The sequence below is a fragment of the Protopterus annectens genome, chromosome 9.part0 (assembly GCF_019279795.1).
Source record: "Protopterus annectens isolate FY-2018-M chromosome 9.part0, PAN1.0, whole genome shotgun sequence".
NCBI lineage: Eukaryota > Metazoa > Chordata > Ceratodontiformes > Protopteridae > Protopterus > Protopterus annectens.
The window spans coordinates 476915149-476931859 of record NC_056743.1 but is presented as its reverse complement, the minus strand read 5'-3'; the positions used below and the strand labels follow the sequence as shown (position 1 = coordinate 476931859).

Here is a 16711-nt window from a genome sequence, read left to right as displayed (position 1 = left end):
CTGGGCTCACCTAGACTGTGCTTGTGTTGAGAGACACCATATTCAGAGGTACCATTGCAACTTCCTCATGCAGCCTGGCATGTGGAATCAATATTATGCAGGATGCCATGTAAACCAGGGGCTTGCAGGACTTTCTTGCCTGCTGCTGGTTCTGTGTTATGTATGCCCATGAGAGTGGCGGAAGTTGCTTTGCTTTTTGCTGTGTGAAATGCCATCTGATTTGAAGTGTCGTTAATTTGTGTTGTCCCTTGTAGGCAGTCGTCCGCCCAGGTATGGATAAATCTGAATTCTGAAGCCTGCAATGAGCAATTACTGACCCTATCTGCATGGAAAATGATGAAGGGCTCAATGGCCATCAGTGCCTGAAGTTCTGAAACCTTTCTAGCTGATGTAATGGCTAGGAGTAAAGCAGTCTTCCAGGAGAGGTATCTTAGCTCTGCTGAAGCAGCAGGTTCGAAGGGTGTCAAAATGAGCTGAAATATGTCTGAGGCGGGGATTTGAAAACAAAAGAAGGAGAGGACACTATTAAGTAGCTCCGATATGTAGTCCAGGATAAGAGGGATTGAAGGTTGTAATGCACTGCCCCCTCTGGACTGGTGCCAGGAGCAGAATTTTTTCCATTTTCCTGTATAAGATTTTCTGGTGCTGGGTCTTCTGGCCTCTGTGATAATGTCTAGGATCCGTTTGCTCAATTGAGGCCCCTTGTTTGCCTTTAGAGTATTAGCCATGCTGACAGTTTGAGAGTCTGTAAGTCTGGGTGCAGCATTTCCCTCTCCCACCCGAGTCAGGAGGTCTAAGATCAGGGGAAGCTGCCTGGGAGGCTGTAAGGTCAGGCTGCACAGTAAGGGGTACCAAAGTTGTCTGAGCCAATCTGGAGCAATGAGAATGGTCTTTGGTCTCTCTTCCCTTATTTTGATCAGTACCTGGAGAATAAGAGGCAGAGGAGGGAATGCGTTCACAAAAAAGGTGCTCCAGGGGAAGGTCAAGGCATCGGCCTTCCACGCTAGGTGGTGATACTCCCTGGTACAGAATTGTTTCAGCTGACGGTTGAGATGTAAAGCAAGGAGATTCACCTCCGGAGTCCCCCCACTCCAGAGGGATCTGTAAAAAGATTTTTCTGTGGAGCTGCCATAAGTGGAGGTCCAGTAAGTTCCTGCTTAAGTGGTCTGCCAGGGTGTTGTTGATCCCTGGTAGGTATTGGGCTATTAGGTGTAGTCCAATGGAAGAGGCCGTCAGCCAGAGTTTCATGGCTAGTCTGCACAGAGGGTAAGATTTGGTCCCTCCCTGTTTGCTGATGTACCACATTAATATGGTGTTGTCTGTTTTGATAAGGAGAACCCCTGTCTTGAGATGGGTTTGAAGAATGTCAGAGCCTTTTGTACTGCCATCATTTCCTTCTGGTTGATATGTAATGGAAGGTGCAGGGCATCACAAAGAACTTGGGTGCATCTGCCTTCTAGGTGAGTGCCCCAAGCAATGTCTGAGGCATCGGTGGTAATGGGACTGTCTGGCAAGGCGAAGGGTGAAAGGAAGACCCTTGTTCTTGGCACAGGCTCCTGCCCACCAAAAAAAACTCGGTCATTATACAGGGGATCGGAGGGAGGAGAGGTCTCTAGAGGTTGAGAGTGCTGACACCTAAGGTTCTTTAGATACCAATGAAATTTTCTTATGTGAAGCCTGGCTAGAGGAATTAGAAGGATGCAAGATGCCATGTACCCCATGGCTTGCAGGAACTTCCTCGCAGTGAGGTGACTTCAGGAAGCCATCTGGGAAAAGTAGCAAGGCAGGAAGCTCTGCTTTTCTGGGGATAGGAAGGCCATTTGAGATGCTGTGTCCCAGTGCTCCTAAGAAAATGATCTTCCTGGAGGGTGTTTGCTTTGATTTCTTCTTGTTGATGGTGAACCCTAAGGAAGTTAGGAGGGTTCTGACAAAAAGGAGGTCCTGGGGCAGCTTTATCTTTGCACTCTGCCTGAATGAGGCAGTCGCCCAGATAAGGGTAAATCTGTACATTTCTCTGTCTGCAAAATGCTATGGTCAGGGCTAAGCATTTGGTGAATACTCTGGGAGCAGTAGAGAAGCCAAAGAGTAGCGCAGAGAACTGAAAGTGTTGTGATGCTGCTCTGAAGCGCAGGAATTTCCTTTGTAGGTTCCCTTATAGGGATGTGGAGGTAGGCATCTTTTATGTCTAGGGTCGCTAATCAGGCATTTTTTGTCTGCAGAGGCAGCAGCTGCTGCAAAGTTAGCATTTTGAATTTAGGGACCACCAGGGAGGTGTTCAGAATGGATAGATCCAGGATGGGGCACCAAGTGCCCTTTTTTCTGGGAACAAGGAATAGTCTGGAATAAAAGCCTTTGCCTGTTTGATCTGGGGGGACAGGTTCTACTGCCCCCTGGGATATGAGAATTTGGACTTGTTTCAATGGTTCAACCCACTGATTTGGAGGCAAATCTGGGTACCCTCTTGGAATTGGGAGTTTTTTGAAAGAGAATTTGTATCCTTGAAAAATTATTTTTAAGACCCACTGGGTCCTTTGTTACTGAAAGCCAATTTTCTTTGCAGAGGGAGAGCATTCCTCCTAGCTTTTGTTGAGTGAAAGAAGGGCAGAGGGGAGAGAGAGGGAGTTATTGAAAGTTTTTGCCATAGAAAGATGGCTTAGAACTCCCTGCCTTTGGAACGGAGGTGGTCCACTGTTTGGTTCTCTGTTGTCCCTGGGATAGGGGCCTGGATGGTCTGTCCCTGTACCTTGCCCCCTGTCTGCTAGGTGCAGGAAAGGACCAGTGCTTACAGGGAAAATTCCTGCTAAACCTAGGAGGTTGAACCTGAAAGAAATATTTTACTGTTTGTATAGATTTTACTTTCTCTTCCATCTTTTTAAGCATCTCTTCTGCTTTTACTCCAAACAAGCTGTCCTTATCGAAGGGTGCATCAATTAATTTAGACTTGACATGATCAGGGAGAGGCTGTTCCTTCAACCATGCATGTCTCGGAATGACAGATCCTGACACTGCTGCCCTGCTTGAGGCTTCTAGGACATCATATCCACAGTGTAAAGATGGTTTGGCCACTTGACAAGTAGAGTGCAGTAAATCTACTAACTCTTCCAAACTGACACAGTCAGGAAAGGTTGAAATCTTTTGCTTTAATAGTTCCAAAGTGTGTTGTTGATATTTTAACATACGGAACTGACAGTTGAGTGCTCGGATAGCTAAGGTTGCAGAGGTTAATACTTTTTTTGCTCAATCTGTCCAGAGCTCTGGAATCCTTGTCAAAAGGAATAAGATTCTTTCCAGAACTAGCATTAGCTCCTTTAGGTCCTTGTGCAATTATCTCCAGGTCTGCAGCAGGATTTCTGTACAGGTATTTGTGAGAATCCTTTACTTTGTGATATCTGTCAGGTTTACTGGGAGCAGGTGGGAGGGCGTCAGGGGGTAAAGCTGGATTCATGGAAAACATCATCCACCACTTCTAAGATAGGGGGGATGGACAGGGGTCTGTGTTGGGGCAGATCTAGAAACTCTCTTAGTCTTTTCTTAGACTGGGGGAAGTCCTGAGATTCCCAGTGGAAATGTTTCCTGAGGGTGTGAAGGGTTTCCCCAAAGGAAAGGACTGGTGGGGAGGCAGAAGGGATAGATTCCTCAGCATCTGAATCCTCATAAGCAGTCAGAGGTTGTTGTTCCTCTTCAAAATCTGAACAATCAGATTCCTCAAAATCCTGTTATGTCATTATTTCAGGAGAAGGGTGTCTTTTCACTTTAGAAGTTGTGGCCTGACTACCCCTGATAAGGGAGAGAAGATCCTCCACCATTTTAAGCATTTAGGCTTGGGGTGGTGGAGCAGGAGTAAGATGGTGGCTAGAGGTAGATTTTCTAGGAGTGGCCTGGCTTCTAGGCCTAACAGTATCCATTGGTCTGAGAGAAACGCTAGTCGGAAGAGAAGAGGTCTGTTTTTGTCTGGAATCAGCAGTGCGAGAGGCCTCCTCGGAAGCCAGTGCCTGTGTCTCGGCACCGGACCCAACCAAGGCAGAGACAACCAAAGGTTCCGAAGATGAAGAAGATTTCTGCAGCATACCAGACTCCAAAAGAGCCTCGGTAGAGGTCTGTGTAGATATCGTATCTGGCATCGGGGCTGCGAAAGCACCTCACTGAATTCCGGAGAACTGATGATCTGCTTAGCTGTAGCATCATTGGAAGGCTTAGCCTTGTGAGGTCTGTCTCTATCTTTATTTCTACGTTTTTTGGCATTTCAATGGATTGTTGGCTGATTGACGCCATTTTGGAATGCGAAGATGGAAGGCGAAAATACCCGTCTACAATAAGAGCTCTACGACGAACAGTTCTCACATTAAAGACGGCACAGAACCAGCAACGGGGGACATCGTGGTCTGGGCCTAAACAATTGACGCAGTATGAATGAAGTCTCGGTGTGGGATCTGCTTTCCACAGGCAAGACAATTGTTAACTTTTTCGGACATCGGTTAGTGCAAGAAAAAAGGATCCCCAACTGAGTACTTAGCTTCAGACATTTTCAGCTGTAATTCAAACTCTGGTAGCGACTGACTGGCACACTTGCAAACTGCTTCTGCTATGGGCTCCATGGCAAGAAAGGCTGATGTAATAGCTAGGAAAGCTCACAGACAAAAGGAAAAAAAACGAGCTGAATAATGCAAGTCACCACACCACAAGTCAGGCAGTTTGGACCATTTATTTGTAAAGCGCTTTTCGTCTCAGGCAATCCCAAGACTTCTTCAGACAAAGTACTAATACACACACCCCTTCTTATAACTTCCACAATTAAATCAAATATCACAACATTGGTTAAAAACATCAGTTCATCAGATATGCCAAACAGCTCTAGGTCAGGGGCCATGAGCCCGCCCCTTTATGAGCAAATCACAACACAATATAATATAAGCAGAAATTATTTCTTGTATTCGCCTTTATGCATGACACAGCTTCAATCACGAAGCTAGGATGCAATGCCTGCAAAAAAACTGTCATGCATTTCAAACTAACTTTGATGTTAAGTCATGTTTTACTCCCTAAGAGTAGGTCACAACACAGTATAAAAGAAATGTCCTGCAAGCATGCCTGTTTAGTCGTAAACATCCACAAATAAAATATCACACCATTTGTTAAAAACATTAAAAGATTAGGTATGCCTGACAGTTCTAGGTTTGGAATCACAAGTCCGTCCGCTGTGAACAAGTCACAACTCGGTGTAATAATAAAAATAAAAACAAACCTACAAGGCAGTACCTACAAGTAAAACTGTCATACAATACTGACAAACACAAACAACTGTCAAGCCCCTGAATTTAAACTTCAGGTCATGTTTGACCTAGTAAAGGAGTGCAAAGTCTAAGGGTGCAAGTCCGCCAGATGTAAACTGGTCACGGCACCGGTTAAGATACAAGCTCCAAACTGAATTGTAACATTAATCGTGTTTTGACCCTTATAGGCAGGTCCAACACAGAGTAAGAGAACTGGTTGTATGCATCGCTTTATATATACAACAGTTGTCATATAAACTAAAACACAATACACATAGGTTAAGGCTATCAAGTGACACAAGCTAAAATTAAGTATTAGGTCATATTTGTCCCAGTCAAGAGCACTAAATCTAAAGGTGTAAAACCGCTAGTTATGCTAGTAGGGGCCTAAGAATTTTGAAGATGCCCACATATGGGGATTTATATCCGGAACTTTTGGCCAGTTGGCAAAAACTGAATTTAGAGGTGAGCTTTAATTACATTAACTTACTTACTGACTTCTTCAAACCAGAAGAAGAGAAACTTAAAGTTTCCATTTTAAAGCAGCAGGAAGCTCTATATGATAGTTTTTCGCCCATTATAGTAGACCGTGCTTTAAGTACTGTATTAGATGGTGTCCTAATTTATGAAAGGCGCTTATTGCAACAAAAGCACACTAAAATTGATAGAAGTACCACATATTTTAGGGAAGGCCATGTCTTTACTTGGCCTAGATTTAATCGAGAAATTGGACAAAATAACTATGGGAGAGCCAATACTGCTTTTTCATACAACAGAAAGCAAATGGGTAATATGAATGCAGTGCAGAATGCTCCTGTTTAGACACCTCATATCCCTGTAATAACTGATCTGGCTGTTAACAATTATGTTAACCACCCTAATAATGGACAGATGGACGTGACTTCTGGTGCTAATATTTTAGCAGATAAAATGAATGAAAATTCGAATGTCCACAGACTTCCTATTTTGGTCATGCAGGATGATCGTTCTCAGAGTAATAAGGATGGCAATAGTGATGTGTTGATTCATAATCAACTAACAGTTAGGCCTAATATTCCTGTTAACAATAAGAATTCTATGGGTTTTCCATAATTCCCCCTTCCCATATCCATGGATGAAGGGACAAAGAGAGACCACTCTGCCAGTCATGGCAGGACAAAGCGAAAACATTCAATAGAGAGACAATCCAATCAGACTCTGAAGAGAATGTGGCAAAAGACAGAGACAACCTAATTTTGAACATCTCAAGAAGGACGCTAGATGTTGATGAAATTAATGTTTTAAACAAAGGCTTGAGTTTTATTCTGAGTGCCAACAATTTGGCAGATGTACTAATTGATATCAAAATGTTTTTGAGAATTGTATTATTACAACATGAATTTGGTATGTGGTCTAATGAAAATAACCATCCATTAATAGATGTGTTCTACAGAATGGTGGAGGATGATCTACATGAGTATTATAGTGACAGTAAATCAGATGAACGTCATAACAGATGTAACAATTTCACATTTAGGGATAGAACAGCTCTATCTAGGCTACGGGATGATTCCACCACAGTAATTAGACCAGCAGATAAAGGTCGTCCCATTGTAGTGATGGATTACGATGGGTATCATGAAGCTATGCTCAAGTTATTAAGTGATGATAAACACTATAAATTGATAAATAGTGATAAAGTGGAAGAAATCAAACATCAGCTGTTTAATTTAATTACTGACTTAATTAAAAGTTTTGACATCACTTCAGACTTGGGTGACTATCTGTTGGTGGAATTTCCCATGAATCCTGCCATACAAGGTTTACCTTAGGTTCATAAGGACAGTCTCAATCCACCAATGAGACCTATTGTCTCAGGTAAAGGATGGTGCACTGAACCATTTTCAATGCACGTGGAGAAAGTTTTAAGACCAGTACTGGACAGAAACATCACCGTCCTTAAGGATACCAAACAATTTTTGTTGGCTCTACACAGTTTTATGAATGTTCATCTGCTAAATCCAGATATTTTGTCACCTTAGATGTACAGTCATTATTTACAGTCATACTCAACAATTTGGGCATAGACTCAGTTAGAGAATATTTATTCAAGCATGGTGACATTGATCATAAACATATAGATTTGGTTTGTCTCTTCCTGGAAGTCATTTTAGAAAATAACATCTTTGTATTTGAATAGAACTTCTACATCCAATGTGATGGCGTAGCTATGGGCACTTCTTGTGCCAATAGCTACCCCAACATGGTATTAGCCCCTCTGGGAGGAAAATTGTCTCTTTTCTCCTTTGGAATGGGAAGGTCGAAGAATTGGAAAGGTTTGTTTTTGATATCAATGGAATGACAAGTTTTTTGAAATTTACACAATTATTCTAATGTATACATTGAATATTTGGATGTGTATATAGAAAGAGTCATGGATGTATATATTAATACAGGTGTCTGTAGAAAGCAATGTCATAGAAATAATCTATTACACAGACGAAGCATGCACCCCCAATATATTTTTAAAAACATTACAACGGGACAGGGCATGAGAATTTCTCGTTTAAATGCCACGGAAATAGGCTATCGTGAGGCCTTGACTGATTTTAAGAACAGATTGCTAAATCGAGGCTATAAAGGAGCGGAAATTGATAATGGCCTTGCAGACATGGACATATTGAGGGAAGATAGAGCTGCACCTTATTTCTCCACTAGAGTTGGGCATGATAGTGTTGTAAGACAAGATACCAAGAGCATAAAGATACCGATGTATTATACAAATAACAACAAAGCTATTTTTGATATAATTAACAATCACTGGAAGATACTCACTAAAAATGATGAGTTTAAGGAGATAGTGGGTGATAAACCATCTTTTAGATATAAAAATAAACCCAACCTCAAAAAATTACTTTGTCATAATATAAGTAAATACACTTCAAACAATATCTCGAAAATCAGCCCATGTGGACATTGTAATCATTGCAATTATATTAATTTAATTTATTGTAATTATATTAACACTCCATCCAGATACTGGAAAATCTCATAAGTTTAAAATAGATGCTGACTGTAACACAGCGAATATAGTCTATCTAGCAGAATGTGATTTATGTGCATCATTTTATATAGGGAAAACCAACAGGTCCTTTTGTACCAGGATTAGAGAACATTTGTATGCCATCAAAGCACAATATCACAATAATGCTTTAGCCAAACATGTTATGACATCTGGTGAACAACATACATGATTCATGGCTATAGACGCTGTATTACCTGTTATTAGGCAAGGTGATATCAGGAAGAGTACAGAAAAAAGGGAAATTACATGGATTTTAAAATTTAGAGCAGATACAGGTCATGGGCTTAATGAGAGGGCTTCTCTCAAACCAATTTTGAAAGCCCGTTAATAAGGTTTTTATATATTTATAAAAATTTTGTATATATGTATATATATATATATATATATATATATATATATAGAGACATATATATATAATAATTTCTTAAGTATAACAATTATGTATTTTAAGTAAAGTTTTTGTTTATATACATTTACAGATATATATGTGTTTTGTCATATACATATATTCTTAAAATGCATTTTATAAGTTTTAATAGATTCTGATGTAATATGATAACATAGACAGACTTATTTACAGTATATATGAATTTTTATATATTTGTATTGCATCTAGGTATACAAAATTAAGAAAATAGATGTTTCAAATGTATGTATAAATCTCTGAAATTATGGGGATGTTGGTTAACATAGTGTTAATGATTAGTTCACGTCATTATTGCCTAGAGTATATAAGGGGTGTGTTAGCAAATGTGTGATGTTTGGTCAGATGAAGCTGTTGTGAAAGTGCTTACCTGTGCACATTAAAAAATCTGTTTTTAAGTCTTTAATGAAGAAGTATCGCTTATTATTCTATTTCAGTTGTTGATGCATGGTCGCACACACCAAAGGATATTTATCTGCATTTCGTTTATACTTGTTTACTGGTGTGAGGCGTTTATTCCACTGAGTGTATTATTCCTTTTTATTACATCAAAGTTAGTTTGAAATGCATGACAGTTTTTTTGCAGGCATTGCATCCTAGCTTAGTGATTGAAACTGTCATGCATAAAAGCGAATGCAAGAAGTAATTTCCTGATATATTATATTGTGTTGTGATTTGCTCATAAAGGGGCAGGCTCGTGGCCTGTGACCTAGAGCTGTTTAGCATATCTAATGAATTGATGTTTTTAACCAATGGTGTGATATTTGATTTAATTGTGGAAGTTATAAGAAGGGGCGTGTGTATTAGTACTTTGTCTGAAGAAGTCTTGGGATTGCCTGAGACGAAAAGCGCTTTACAAATAAACGGTTCAAACTGCCTGTCTTGTGGTGTGGTGACTTGCGTTATTCAGCTCGTTTTTTTGCCTGATGTAATAGCATCACCTGTCATGCTTTACAGCTCTGACAACCTGATGTCAGTCAGCAAGAGACAGCAGCTGACGCAGAAAAACACAGACTCTGTTATTCAGGCCGACTGAAGGCTACCACAGAAGAGATAACCCACAGGTGATGACTGCAACTGTGAAACATGAAGAACATCCATAAATTACAACAGCAGAGTTACCAATGTGTAGCTGAGGCACTTTGCACCCTGCTGTTAGCAAAGGGTGTTTAGTAATTCTTTTTTTTTTTTTTTTGGTGGCTGGATGGAGAAACAGAACAGGCCAGCTTCTTCCATGGTGAAACTGAAAGAGAGGCCTGCTTTTCAGGCAAGCCTGGCTGCAGAAGTCGATAAAACAGCTGAAAAGTAAAAAGTAACTTACCCTCATAAAAACACAATAAAAAGCCATTTAAAGCACGTACCCCAGTACCAAAAGTATAACAATAAAACTTTTACCTCTGAAAAAAACTGTTTTAAGTTAGTTTTAGCAACTTTTCATCACAAAATAAAAAGGGACACTTGTTTAAAACTCTTCAAGTCATCCGACAGTCATTAAAAGCACTATTTCTTAACTTCAAAATTAAAGTATTACAGAATTTACAATTTCTGTAATAAAACTAAAGTGGAAGTTTTTTTCCCCGCTGAAGGGGATTTATCTGCCCAGCACTGGAACAGCGTTAGCAGACTGATGAGCCTAGAAAGATCTCAACAGGAGCAATCTTCGGCAGCAAGAAAACTCTGAAAGGCTTGTTGCACAGACCAGTAGTCCGCTCAACTCGAGCTAATGGTTTGGGTGCATGCAAAGTGCCCTGAAGCTTTGGAGAATATAACCCATACAACTAAGGCTTCTGCATCACTGATCCATATGACTAATATTCCCCCCCTTAGAGTCATAACCTCAGAAGTTACTGTGCTAAGTGTGGAGGGGGCAGAAATTACTGTATTAAGTGTGTGGGGAGGGAGAAGAAGCACGAATGTGAAGGATTTTGACTTTAAATGAAAATATTATAGTATCTGGCTTCAGTGCTGCTGTCCCAGCTGAAAATCTAATTTGGCTACATATCCTAGATATCCCTCAAAGGGAAAAGCACCTGGCATCACAGACAGATCAAGAAGATTCCTTCCAGTTTCCAGACACAGCATTACAAAACTTTTAAATGCTGTAACTGATGGGATGCTCTCTCATTTGCAAGGAAGAACACGGAGTACTCCACTTTAAAGAGGACTGCAGATGGAGACAAACAGTCAGCTTTGACATGCAAACATACCAGGGTCTGGCTAGCTCAAGCATTGTGAAGCAAGGGAGCAAGTACTCAACATAAGAGCCAGGCATTGGGAGCATTTCACCCAGATATTCTGCAAATCTTTGATTACTGCCTTAAAGCAGAATATTAATGCCCCTACTTAACAGCTTGATGATCCTGAGGATCGAAAAGTTAAACATTAAAACGCAACATAAAATCAACTAAATGTTTGCAACTTAAATATGAATAATGCCACAACTCAAAAGAATTATCTACTGCTTTTGGTCTAAAGACACCTGCAGATTTATATTTCAGGACAGCACCCACTGGTGGTCATTCTAACCAGGGTACTGCTGCTCTTCTTCCATGGAAGTCAAGCAGCTCAAATATACCAGCATCTTTTCCTCTGTACAACACAATTATGGGCATTTGAGGATTATATAATGCTTATAAGCTTACCCAGTGCATGCTTTACAAGCATCCCTGTCCATACTTCTCAACTTCTTAAAGCAAGAAATCTGGACAAAGTCATAAATAGTGGTGGAACAAAGGCCAAAAAATAGGGACAATTTTTTTTTAAATACTGCTCTTATAAACTTAAAAAGTTGACAGAATAAAAGGTTTTTCATTAGCATGAATTCTCTGAAGAGTATGAATTCTGAAACTAAAATGCCTGTCATTATTTTTGTACTTCCATCCTCAATGATTTGCCAATCGTTTGCCAGAAAAACAAAAATTTATGAGGAACAGACCACAAATATGAGGCAAAAATCTGGACAGTTGACAGGTATGTGAAACTGCCTGGATACATGGACCTGCACTTTAGAGAACTGAGTATATACTCTCACTGGATTACAGAGCATTTTGCTCCATTTAGCTTTTAGCTAATTTGTAATGCTACACAACTAATCACTAAACTAATGCATGTTAATTAAGCTGCATGAAAGAATTCTGTTCCAAAAACCTAACTCACAAAAAGCTGCATAGGGCTCCTGACTGGCTGCTCATGTCTCCACAACAAAAACTGTGTGTGCCCACTACCATCAGCAATCTGGAAGGAAATATGTAAGCGCTTATGATATTGTTCATGGCACTGTTCAACCTAATTTCATTGTTCTCATCCTAACATGGCATGAAGTGGTTATCCTACATTTTAGTACACCCTCAACAAAGCTCATATCGCTGCATAATAAATGAAACCTAAAAGAAAAACATTCAAACAAAAAAAAAATGCTTACTTTTTAATTTCCTCTTCAACAGCATTCACACCTTCAGATTGTGGGTTTTGGAATTTGTTAGTTGCACTTCCAAAGTCGCAAAGAACATAGTGTCCTCGATCATGCAGCAAAATGTTTTCAACCTTTAAGTGTAAAGAAAACAATTTTAGTAACTTGCAATTGCCAGCTTGTTCAAAACAATTCTACTCTACTATACTAATGCAGTACGTGGCTTTTAGTATTGTGAATGAAATCGATTCAATCCTGTTAAGTGCACTACAGTGACTAATAACAATGCAAATTTTCTCAAATCTCTATCCCAATACTCACTGTGAAAATCTGTACATCTCCTACCACTAGCAGATGGGACTTTACCCGCATTCCGCCTAGCTTGGTCTTGTATCCAGCTTCCATACCTCCACGGCAGCGATAACTAAATACATCCCATTCTCTCGATGGGTAGCTTCACCCTCTACAAGAAGAAACTGAATAGCTCTCTGGATCATCTCAGCCCATACAGTTGGCTACCAGAGGTCCATAACATTGTAGCAAAGACAGCTTTTTTTGCATATGAACAAAAACTTTTCTGAGGCTCAATGTATAATGACACAATCAAATATTTGTTTATGCTGTCATGGACAAAGAGCAATGAGCCTACAAGCCCTTTGGAATTTCTTTACTTTCTGATACCATGCTACATTTGGCTTCAACAAAGGAGTGAAACAGCAAGCAATCCCCTTTCCTCCTCCAGAGAGGACGAGCTGAATATTTGTCTCTCTAAACTAGCCCTGGTCGACCTTTCAGTTTCCCACATCACTATCAGATTCTTAATCAGCAGTGACCAGGTAGATATCCCTGCCTGTGTGCCAGCTCCACTAGACAACATTTAAGTACCACCTGTTTTACTAAGAAAAGCCAGACTTAGGAAAACACAAATCTACCAGTAATGAAAGTTAATGTCACGCTAAACAATTTTATTGCTGTATTTTCAACATGCTTATTTTAGGACTTGCCTATGTAACAGTCACAATGTAGTGGCTAAAGTACAGGGCACATCCTTGTTTAAGAATTAATCCATACTTTTTATGAAGTATTATAAAAAAATATATATATGTCCTGTTTCAAAAAGTAGAATGCAACATGCAATTTTTAGAAAAAAGGTTAAGTCTGTTTAAAGAACCAGCACAGCAAGTAAAAAGGTCACAAAGAAAAGTCATACAAGAAAAGTCATAAAAAAGACCTTGGTGAACCAGAATCTTCACTGCATAACACTTTAAACCTTCTCTGAAGGAGGTCAATGAAAAATACACAAATTACTCCTTAAGGACATACAAATGTTCCAGCTACATGGCTTCGTAATACCCACTTTTTACCTTGTATAAGGCAATCAGGTTAATAAAGCAAAACCCCAACAACTGTTTAAAGATGTTACCGCAAATAGGGAAATCTTCTAGCCACCAAAATGCAGAGCCCCAGGTTAATTACACATTTGGAGGGGATAGACAGCATCCTACACTGGGGGGAAAAAGCCCATGACTTCCCCAACTGTGAAAAAAGGAGAATGAACTTTGATGTAACGAGCTTGCAACCAAGTTTGTCTTCATCATAAACAAACATATATGGAAAAGTTGAAAATACGAAGTTTATTGTGGATCAGTTAAGCTATAAGTAAAGAATACAATAATGCACTGTCCATTTAAAAGACAACATGGTAATGTCATTGTGTTAGTGATAATGTTATTTTAAATCAGTGTATCACTTGGGCTTAATTTCATTCTCCATTTGTTAATGTAATGTACTGCATAAAAGGTTTCATGTCTTATGCAAGAAAATGCTGCATGCCATAGATAAATATTCTGCTTACATTTTGAAAGCTTACAGCTGCTGCATTGTTAAGAAATGATTGTGCTGACATGCTTGAGTCAAAAGTTGTTGTGTCTTTCGGCTTTTCCCAGTTAGGGGTTGCGACAGCGGAACTCCGGTCCGCTAATGATTGGCAGTAGATTTTTACGTGCCGAGTTGCCAGCCCTGACACACAACCTTCAACGAAGGTACGCCCATTCATACATGTCTCCACACAGTAGACGCTCTAGCTGAGAATCAAACAGGACGTCTTACTGTGAGGCAACAACGCTACCGCAGCACCATCACCGCACTATGATTGAGTCAAAAGTACTGAACTATAATTTAAAAGTCTATTTAAATGTTATTTACGTGTTTTAATGAAAAAAAAACACACAATTCACATACTTTAATGCATTTACCAATCAAGGATTTTTTTTAACCAACTATTTGCCAGCTACCCCAGATCTGCTTCTGCTTTCCAATAAGACTTTAACCCTATCTAGACCGATGGCACCTTTACCTAATCATCCCATTTGCTCAGTGACAGGCATCCCCATGCTAGGCAAGAGCTTTTTGGAATATTCTGTCCTGCCTGGGAATCTCTATTATCCACTCAGTGGCAAAAGTCTGGTGGTAAGGAGCAGGCAACCTTACAGGTAATGCAAGTTCCACTTACACTCCTTCCCCTCACACTGAAAAACACCCCTCTTCCTGTGGCAGATGCTCTGGGCTACGCTATGCACTGCTCTCCAAAGGGAAGCATGCCTTTGCCTGATATAATCCTCTTTGGCCTTACTATGCGACTGCACTTAGCAGTGTAGGCTCACAAGCCTTCAGCTTCACGTGGTGCAATGCACAGAGCTCCAACTGTCACCCACATAGTGAGTCACAGATGCATTCTTAAGGATGGGTGAAGCTGGCAATAGCTTACTGCCATCCCATTCCCTCCACCCCACCCTAAGCTCCTACAGGCACCCAAGCCACTAATAAAACTCTGGGCACCTGCAACTTAGTCAAGGCTTTTTCCCCTCAATACCACAGAGCAAGACAAGCTACTTTTCAACTTCAAGCTGTTTAAAGGCAAACATGTTTATTTTATTTAAACAAACACAGCCAAAACTTAAATCCAAGAATGAAATACAAAAAAAGAAAAAAAAACTTTCCCAAATACCACAAGATTTTTATGAAGCGGCAAATAAAAGCTCATAATAATCCTTTCTCATATGCAGTGCTAAGGCAGCATTCCCATTAATAACTCACTAAAATGCATCCTGCGCACACTTAGAGAATATTAAGATTGATATCTTCATAGAATTAACTTATCTAGGGGGCAACAGCATTACTGGTTACTCTTTTTGGCTACTCAGACATCTACCTCAGAATCCAAAGTCATAAAGTGAATACAAGCAGTGCATCCACTAATAACCAGCACTGCTTATTCAGAAGGAAACATACTGAAGTTTTTCAAAATGATGTGACATGGGTGGTGCAGCGGTAGCGTTGTTGCTTCACAACAAGAGGTTCTCCCGTTCGATTCTCGGCTGGAGTGCAGGAAGTGCCTTCTGTGTGGAGTCTGCATGTCCTCCCCGTGGTCGGGTGGCGTTTGAAAGACATGTGTAAATGGGCATGCCTTCATTGAAGGTTGAATGTCGAGCTGGCACCTCGGCGTTAATGAAAATCTATTGCCAATCATTAGCGGTCCAGAGTTCTGCTGTGGCGACCCCTAACCAGGAAAAGCCGAAAGACAAACAACAACATGTGACACAGAAAAATACTAGATTTCGAGTATTTCACGAAACCTGAAGAATGCTGGCAAAAAGAAGCAAGCACTACCCCCAAAAATCATCATTAATTTTAGATATTTCTAGATGCAAGGAAATTTAAAAATTATGACACCACTCACTCCCTTTTTGATGACAAAAACATACATTCACTGGCACAACAATTTGAAAATCAAAATGTATTACTCTGCTTCCATAATGTTATATTCACAAATAACTTTTTCAGAAATATCTCTGAAACTTTTGTTGATACGAAACAAGCAAGACTGAACTATCAATGTGCAATGCAACCATTCTGAGTTGGGAAGTTGTCTGGCAAACCCATCCAGGAGGAATTCCTACGATGAAGAACAGCAAAAGTTTTAAAGTTGCAAAAATTATGGACTTACAGACATTTTTAAAAGGTAATATCTATTTTCAATGACAATCAAAAGTGTTCTGTGCATTGAGACTGCTCTGCACATGCCACTCAGGTGGCATAGAGGGTTAAAGCCCTGTCTAAGACCCAGGCGACCCAAGTTTGATTAGTGGCTTGGATATTGACTGAGTTGGCAGGAAAGATGGTTTACTGCTACCCTGGGGGAAGAGATCATGCTAATGTCTCTTTCCAGTTGAGTGCTGGCTGAGGGTAGTGCTCGGTGAAGATGGACATCAGGCTGGGGGGATACAGACTGTCACTGCACATCCCTTATGGCCTGGGGGCAGAGCACATCATGCTCAGGAAGTCAATGCCAAATGCTAGGCACATAGGGAAGGGTCACAGGCCAGCATAAAATCCCCAGACCCTGTGGATGACTGTAGGACTCCCAATGCCCAGAACACACCTCTGCTGAGTGTAAGTGTATAATCCTGTAAATACAGCCCTCAGATGGAAGGTGGACGGGCTTTACTGGGCAGGGAGGAATAACTCTGTGGGGAAAAAAAGGT

General features: G+C 40.3%; 1 protein-coding gene across 8 annotated transcripts in view; it reads right to left on the bottom strand.

Annotated features, from left to right (window-relative positions):
* Nucleotides 1–16711, bottom strand: part of AAK1 (AP2 associated kinase 1) — a 1655011-nt gene that overhangs the window by 1153551 nt on the left and 484749 nt on the right. For all 8 annotated transcript variants that reach the window (XM_044083018.1, XM_044083021.1, XM_044083020.1 and 5 more), the window contains exon 5: nt 12180–12301. In XM_044083018.1, the coding sequence (XP_043938953.1) occupies nt 12180–12301 (122 nt within the window). The remainder of the gene's footprint in view (nt 1–12179; nt 12302–16711) is intronic.